The 7,909-nt window shown below is 38.3% G+C and overlaps 2 protein-coding genes across 3 annotated transcripts; one reads left to right on the forward strand and one right to left on the reverse strand.

Annotated features, from left to right (window-relative positions):
- Positions 1 to 345: 345 nt before the first annotated feature.
- LOC116062980 lies at positions 346 to 2,991 on the reverse strand. The gene is made up of 6 exons (XM_031317800.2): positions 2,543 to 2,991; positions 2,310 to 2,424; positions 1,846 to 1,958; positions 1,454 to 1,553; positions 1,202 to 1,323; positions 346 to 1,028 (listed from the first exon to the last, which is right to left on the reverse strand). Exons 1-6 carry the CDS (start codon positions 2,631 to 2,633, stop codon positions 904 to 906), a joined length of 666 nt encoding a protein of 221 aa, XP_031173660.1. The 5' UTR covers positions 2,634 to 2,991; the 3' UTR covers positions 346 to 903.
- A 208-nt stretch (positions 2,992 to 3,199) lies between these two features.
- On the forward strand, positions 3,200 to 5,438 carry rpl28 (ribosomal protein L28). 2 transcript variants are annotated; one of them, XM_031317801.2, is made up of 5 exons: positions 3,200 to 3,251; positions 3,802 to 3,889; positions 4,436 to 4,559; positions 5,047 to 5,165; positions 5,299 to 5,438. In XM_031317801.2, exons 2-5 carry the CDS (start codon positions 3,809 to 3,811, stop codon positions 5,386 to 5,388), a joined length of 414 nt encoding a protein of 137 aa, XP_031173661.1. In that variant the 5' UTR covers positions 3,200 to 3,251; positions 3,802 to 3,808; the 3' UTR covers positions 5,389 to 5,438. The 2 variants fall into 2 exon arrangements, with proteins under 2 accessions (XP_031173661.1, XP_035847546.1); XM_035991653.1 differs by lacking the exon at positions 3,200 to 3,251 and having other exon boundaries at positions 5,319 to 5,438.
- The last annotated feature ends 2,471 nt before the right edge of the window (positions 5,439 to 7,909 follow it).

Genomic DNA, 7,909 nt, shown 5'->3' on the forward strand with positions numbered 1-7,909 from the left:
ATATATATATATATATATATATATATATATATATATATATATATATATATATATATATATTTATATATATATATATATAAAGGACAGTCTAACTGTCAGTTGGGAGTAAACTGTGGAGCCACTACCCTTTTTTTTCCACATAACTAGTAATGCAGATATGATGGAAAATAGCTCCAATATGATCAATAATAAATTTCATCAAAGATTTTGTGGCCCGGTAGCCAGGAACATTTGGATAGTGATGAAGGGGAATTACAGGTTTGATATACAGGTTAGCATTTCATTTCTACCACTGATGTGACCATGTTGAGAAATTAGATAATATAGATTCAAGTCAGTCCTTCATTTATATATAACCTGCTCTATTTTCTGTTAGCAAAGACATTTCACCAAGTTACACTTACATTATTATGTACAGTACAAATCCAAAATGTAATACATTGTCATAGCATGACTGTTGGCAACACTTTTACAGCCTTATAAGTAAATCCTCTCTTACTGTAAACATATTCATCAAGCAGCGACAATGATTCTGATGTCTTGTTGTGTAAGTTTGGCTCCCAGATGGAGCAATATTGATTGATCAGTGTTTTTCATTAGACACTGGCACTTATGTTCAGTCCACTTATCTGAGAAAGACAATCACCTGCTAGCAAAGTGAGCAAGGGGGTAATATATTTTGATACATTTGGGCTTACTAGACTCTTCAATTATTTACAGTGAGTCCAGTCAAACCAGACTCCACAGTCCGCTCAACAATCAGTATAAAACAAAGATAGCTGCTTATATAGGTAACTTGTATGATGTGCCAGCTCTTCCCAGAATTATATTATCCGAGTTCATCAAAGTCGTTCATTTATTGATGTCTTATTCTGTGTGTAAAATGGTGTTGTCCTCTTCTGTTTAAGTAGAGAGAGTTTGATTCTGTGTGTCCAGTGCTGCTTGTGCTTTCTGAACAGCAACCTCCAGCACCGTGTGGTCACTGAGCAGCTGTTGGAGAGCAGCTGGGTCCATCTCCAGTAGCATACCTGCACAAATAGATGCAGAAGAGCAGAACCCAAATATCATTAACGTTAACAAAAAAAATCCACACCTTGCATGCTTATACCGTAAGAAAAATGATAAACTTCCAAAGATATTACATCTAGGAAGATTGATGATATTTACAGGGAATGCTACCACAGACAGAGTATCAGGTCACCTGTAATATCATTTGCATGAAGTGGATCCAGCTCTTCCACCAGTGAGAAGATCTTCTCTCCCAGCCTCTCAGTGTCGTCGGCGTCCGACAAGTCACCAATGTCCATCTCCTCCATGTTCTGTCTGAAGAGAGGCAGCAGGGACATTATCTCAAACAAGGGGTTTAACTGTAATTTTGCAACGGACATTGGTTCTGTTTTAATCTTTTATTTTGTAGATTTAAATTGCAAGTTAACAGTACTAAGTCACATACTCCTTAAGTGTCTTCAGGGCGAAGTTCACCTGCTGTTCCAGCAGAGTTGGATCTGAAAGAAGGTTTAAAACTGCCTCTTTGTGCTGCTCCAGAAGCATTCCTGTTAAAAGAAAAAAAAAAAAAGAAGCAAATTATATTTTTATGCGTTACAGACTAGTAGCTCATACACTTATTTGCATATAAATGATAATACGACTTGAGTCAACAGCCATGCTTAGCAGCTCTATGGGGCTGTACTTAGGCACAGCAATGGTTTGAGCAGCATTAAATGCTGCAGCAATGGCAACGTGCTCACAACGACAATGCTAACATGCCAATGTTGCTTCACGTTCAAGTGGTATTTTAATAAATCATTTTAGGTGTTTGTTGAGTCACAGGACTGGTTGCTTTACCTGTAATTTTCTGTGAGTGGCCAGTGTTGTAAACATTCACCAGCTCAAACAGCTGCTCCCCCAGAGAGTCAGAGGACACAGACACATCATCCTCGTCCTTACATGTTACCTTGCTGCAAAGAAGGTGCAGGGACATGACAATGCACACTTTGAAAGGTTTTTGACATTCACATAAGAATCTAACATACACATACAGCAAGCAAACACATATATTAACTTTCCCACTGACCTAAACTTGGTGGTAAATAGGTGATGTTACCTTTGTGGACAAAACTACCCACATAAAGACACTTCCTCTGTTTCCTCTGTCTCTGTTACATTAAATGTGCCCTTGGCATCTAAATACTACCTTACTCCTCTGCTTATGACTTATGAGAGCCAACATACTCGTCTAAGACCAGACTGTTCATGATGATGGAGGTAGTAGGAGATCAGGTCTGGCAACCCCCTGGCCATAGCTGTACCTGGGCTCCTGCGCCAGCTGCAGGGCTCGGAGGGCTTTCTCCACGGCTGCGTTCAGCGTGGCCTTGTCCTGCAGCATCTGACTCAGAACAGGACCTGGCAACTCCAGAAGCATCCCTGGAACACACAGGTAGGCTTGGGAACTTTGGCCGTATGTCGTATTTTCAAAGTTGCTATCATACAAATACTTTTATAATGTCACAAAACAAACAACGTGCCATGCAGGTCACCTCACCTGTGAGTTTTCCAGCATTCTCTGCGTGCTTGGGGTAAATCAGAGTGTATAGTTTCTCACCAAGTGTCTCCAGATCTTCTGCTTGATCCATGTTTGACTTTTCACATTAAGACACTGCTTGCAGGTGCCATGTTACACCACACTGTATCTTTGTAATTAGAAGATTTACAGAAGACTTTGACCTCTGGCAACTTTTTGGTTCACAGCTTAATCCAATCACATTAACATGAAGACAACATCGACAAAATACTTGACAAAATCAGACTCATTAAAATCATGCGTCAAATAAAAAAAAAAAAAAAAGATGCAGACTTTAACTAAAATAACTGTCTTATTTTATTTTTGGGGTTAAAGTAGCTGAGATTTGGAAATTCAATTTTTGACGGCTGTCTATAAACACGAGTCGCGCATTAATGACGCTAGGCATTCACAAAGAGCGGCGAGGACGTGTTCCTCCGCTGGGCTTGTGGATAACTAGTACTCAATAAAATTACTTGCAAAATATGGTATATCATCATTATACAAATACTTACACTGCTGTAATGATAATTAGAAGCATGTGTATGTTTTAATTGTGTAAAAATGTGGGATCGATGGTAAATGTTTTATTTAAAAAAAAATAATAAGAGTCTGTAGGTGCGCAATGATCTGTGACAGAGGCTCCGTAAAGCGGTTTCCGGTCTCTCAGGTCCTCTTCCTCCGCTAAAAGGTAACGTGGTCGCCTCGGCAGCTAATAGCCGCTCACTTAAATGTGTTTATATGTCTCCTAACTTGTATTCAGTAATAGAAAGTAAGATATTTTCTGTGTGGTGATTATTGTACACCCTTTGTGGTAGGAAATGTCCCTATATAGTGTAGGAATGAAGAGATACATTTGTGAACGCGTCGCTCATGTTAGGCCTCGTCGTGCTCCATCAGTTCCTTGCGCTGGGCTATGGAGCTAACCGTGTTTCAGTGTAACAACAGCGCTGTGTTTTCTTGATACGAGTCCAAACGTAAAATGCACTCTGTAGTTTGTATAACAATACCTGAACACTGGCTAATCATTTTACCACGTAACTGGTGCCTAATTTTAAAAATCGTGAAACGAAGACGTGAACACGTTTAGCTGACGTTAGTTGCTGAGAAAATGGTAGGAGACATAAATGAGCCCTGTCAGTTGCAGGTAGTGGCCGTACGTCTAACCGCTGTTTGAAGTTGTCTTCAGCTGGCCACGTTAGTTATTTCGGTAACACTCCCATATGTCCCGTCTTGTCCAGGTTCATCATGTCGTCCCATTTGCAGTGGATGGTCATCAGGAACTGCTCCAGCTTCCTCATCAAGAGGAACGGACAGACCTACAGCACTGTGAGTAACGTTACACTGATTGACAGACCTGTGTCCCAACTTAGCATATTAGTTCTAACCAGGGTTTTGAGTATGTGGTGTGATCATGCAGTAACAGTGACATAATGTGGTGTTCGCAAAAAGTGAATACTAAAAGCCATTTTTGTGTGTGCTATTGATGTATAGTATGGCCCAATAGTGCAATACACAAAGGTAGTGAAAGAGGTGCTGGAAAACAATAAATATTAAATATGTGGGTAAAGTTTTTCTTTGAACTTTAATTGGCAGTGGCATTCCAAAGTCATAATTGAATTGCTCAATGTTGGCACTCATATTTCATAATTTCCTACTTTGATTTCTTGCATAGTAACAAGCAAACATCCATCCCACATACCTAAGCAAAGCGTATTTACTACTGTAAAACACTATGTGCTCAGTATAGATCTTGTAGCTAATATGATGGGGCTGGTCTTGATGTTGAAGTAAATACCTAATCAGTAATCAGTCGTTGAAGTTACTAACACAAGCCTAGCAGGGTTATCTGAATGAAATCATTTTACGTGACAGGAGCCCAACAACCTGAAGTCCAGGAACTCTTTCCGCTTCAATGGTTTGGTGCACAAGAAGACTGTAGGTGTGCAGCCAGCTGCCGATGGCAAGGGAGTCGTCGTCGTGCTGAAGAAGCGTGCAGGTAAACATTTGACTTGGTTTCCATCTTTGGGCACTTCCTGTGTCTGTAAAACAAGTGATTTATTGGGTGTGATAAAACTGGCTTTAGCTGATGTTCATAAGAGGTCATTTAATCCTTTCAATGAAAACAGTCTGAATGTATGTTGTACAACCTGACAGCTGTTCTTATTATAGTAAAATTGACCTATAATCAAACATCGGTGGCATTTTTAAGGAACAGCAGCTACTTTTTTTGTGACTTACTGATGCTTCCTTGAATCAAGTGTGCTTTCTTCCAATTAATTCAAATAGAGATGCTCATGCTCTTCCTGGAATCAGCTAACGTGCACTGAACTGTGAGGACAAGCAACTGAGCACTGCACTTTGAGAAAGATGTAGAGGGTTTACATAACCTCAGACTTTTTGCAGTCTTAGGTTATTTTGTTTGTTGTATCGTTACAGCTAATGAAGTAACATTGAAACGTCCATTTTGTTTTCTTGTTCCACAGGCCAGCACAAACCTGCAAGCTCTTACGAGAAGATTACCATCAACAAGAACTCTCGCGCCACCCTCAACAGCGTGAGGCACATCATTAGCAAGAGCAAGTACAGGAAGGACCTGCGCATGGTGAGCTACATTTGTGATTTTTTTTTTTTCTTTTTTTTTTCTTAGAAAGCAAAATCCCAAATGTATTACATTATTTGTAGTTTGTATTTCACAGCTTTCACGAACATCATTTGAGTTTAATTTGTTTCAACAGGCTGCCCTGCGTCGTGCCAGTGCCATTCTGAAGAGCCAGAAGCCTGTTGTGGTCAAGAAGAAGCGCACCAGGGCTGCCAAGACAGCATAAACTGATACACATGATAAATAAATAAAAGCTTCTTGTTTGGAGAAAAAAAATGAATGTTGATTACATCCGTGGTTTGTAATGTGCAGGATTTTGCAGGTATCTGAAGTTATTTGGTATGGAGATGAATCAAGTTATTCAAGTATTTATTATTCTATAGTTGTCATACAGTTAATACTTTTGTATGTCAAACACTTGACAAAAGTCGTAGTATAGCATGTTGAGAAAAGTCATAACCGGTCATAATGTATGTCGAAAGCCATATTATTCAGTGTTTTGCTCATGTACACTTTGACATGTGGCCTGAGATTGAGCTCCCAACCTTGTGGTTATGAGGCGACCACTCTACCTCCAAGCCACAAGTAGATTATTTAATATTTATTACTTCATATATTACATTATATAAGTGGTATAGTATGTCAAGTCATTGTACAAAATGTCAAAAGTAATTAACCCTTGTCTTGACCTCGGGTCACATTGACCCGTTTTAAATTTGTTTTATATCAGAAAATATGGGACGTAGAAATAAGCGCTGAAAATGTGTAGAAGAAAAATTTAAAACAAGAAAAAACAAATTGTGAAAAAAAGGCATCAAAAATGTCAAAGGTTGGAGGGACGACAACACAAGGGTTAAGTCATAGTATGTCAAAAACGTAATTATGTCCATACTGTCATCAAAAGTCATAGTATGTTGGAAAAAATTCAGTATGTCGATAAAAGTTGAGAAAAATCATAGTATGCCATGTCAAAAAAAGTCATCAAAAAGTAGTAATACAATATGTCAAAAGTTATTAGTATGTCAAGTCATGAAGTCATGGGGTAGGATAGTATGTCAAAAAAGTCATAGTATGTCAAAAAGTCAGTATAGTATGTTGAAAAAAAGTCATTAAAAAGGTCATAGTATGTTGAATTTTCTTTTTTTAAAGTCATTAAAAAATCAGTATAGTATGTCGAAAAAGTCAGAAAAACGTAATTAGTATGTCCATAATGTCATAAGTCAGTATATTATGTGGCGCCAGCTCTACCTCCGTAAAAATGTAGAATGTTGGGGAAAAGATGCATATTAACGGACAGTAAATGCCTTATAAGCAGGAAACATGTTTCTGTAGTATGTTAAATGTTACTAATATTTTTGTTGACTTGCTTTTGAGTCGTGCTATTTCCTTAGCACTAAATATCCTGAAACCTGATATAAGTAATGTAGTCGCTATGGATAGAAAAAGGTCAGTGAGTTAGTTTTACTGAGCTTTTGTTGGGCCATCTGCTGAATGATCTCAGCAGCACCAGAGCAACCTGTTAGGTTCATAAAGTTAAGATGAAATCTACAGAATTATTCAGGGAATATAAATGCAACATATTGTACTGTCCTCTTGACCTCACTGATCTGATTTCCCTGTGATGATGTGCATGCTGTACTACACGTGACAGAAATGAGCTGCAACTAATTAAATACCAGGAAAGTGTCTGTCTGCATCGATTATGTGTGCACCCAGCTGACACATTTTTCACTTCTTTACCCATATAGTTGAACTGTTTTGACCTACATTCCTGAAGAACTGAACACTTGTGTGCATATGTTTGAAACTTCATTTTCATCAGAAGTAGATTATACTAAAGCAAACGGGGCCTCTGTTGCTTTGGTCACAGTGACTAGTGATGTGGAAACATTGGATAGATTTTAAAGCAGCCCGCTGGCAGCTTTCCACCCATGGCTTTGGAAAGAAAAAACAAACTGTTGTCACCTCCCCTTGAGTTTAAGCAGATAACATATTCTGGAGTGAAGGGCATCTCTTTCACACAGGATTGGGACTTACCTATGACAGGGATGGCTTGGCATCTGTGAAGATGTGATAGAGGCTGTGGTCGCTATGAGGGGACTAAGGCCAGTGCTTTTCTTCATGCCCTTGGCTCTGCTGGTCTTGCAAAGTCGGAGCTTTGAACTACAGGATACAATTCATTCACTGATAGAGGAGAATATCCACCTTCATGACCAGCTGGAAAACCTCACCCAAGCCCTCAGGGAATTCAAACGAATGCTCTGGCATCACTCAAATGGTACAAATGGTCTTTTACCTTCTATATACAGTATAAAGTACTTGCTTAGTTATTTAATACACATAATTATAGTGTAAAGTTATTTAAGGGGTGCAACATAGAGCCCAATTAGAAACTGATGTTCAACAGTATTCAAAGTAATATTGAGAGGATTTATCAAGTTTTCACCATATTCACTAAATAGAAAACACTCTTAAACTAATAAAAATATATATTTTTTTATTTTATTTTAAATCTTTTCTTTTTTTTTCCAAACTCTTATTTTTACTCATATTGTGATTATTATTATGCATTGCACACTAGTGCATATATTGCTTGTGTCTATGCAAATAAAACCTTTAAATTGAATCTTAATCTCAAGACACAGGATGTAATCAGCAGGTCCTCTACTGCATTGTGGGGCCACTACTGAAATGCATATTATTTTTTTTGAAATGTAGTGTTTTTAATGTTTGGTCCCCAAGGTCAA

The sequence above is a fragment of the Sander lucioperca genome, chromosome 14, assembly GCF_008315115.2.
Source record: "Sander lucioperca isolate FBNREF2018 chromosome 14, SLUC_FBN_1.2, whole genome shotgun sequence".
Classification (NCBI taxonomy): domain Eukaryota; kingdom Metazoa; phylum Chordata; class Actinopteri; order Perciformes; family Percidae; genus Sander; species Sander lucioperca.

Coding starts and splice junctions, on each gene's coding strand:
- LOC116062980 (XM_031317800.2), bottom strand. CDS start 2,633: ATGGATCAAGCAGAAGATCTGGAGACACTTGGTGAGAAACTATACACT. Junction 1,959..2,309: donor CAGCTGGCGCAGGAGCCCAG/GTACAGCTATGG, acceptor CCTTCTTTGCAG/CAAGGTAACATGTAAGGACG. Junction 1,554..1,845: donor CCACTCACAGAAAATTACAG/GTAAAGCAACCA, acceptor TTCTTTTAACAG/GAATGCTTCTGGAGCAGCAC.
- rpl28 (XM_031317801.2), top strand. CDS start 3,809: ATGTCGTCCCATTTGCAGTGGATGGTCATCAGGAACTGCTCCAGCTTC. Junction 4,560..5,046: donor CGTGCTGAAGAAGCGTGCAG/GTAAACATTTGA, acceptor CTTGTTCCACAG/GCCAGCACAAACCTGCAAGC. Junction 5,166..5,298: donor ACAGGAAGGACCTGCGCATG/GTGAGCTACATT, acceptor TTGTTTCAACAG/GCTGCCCTGCGTCGTGCCAG.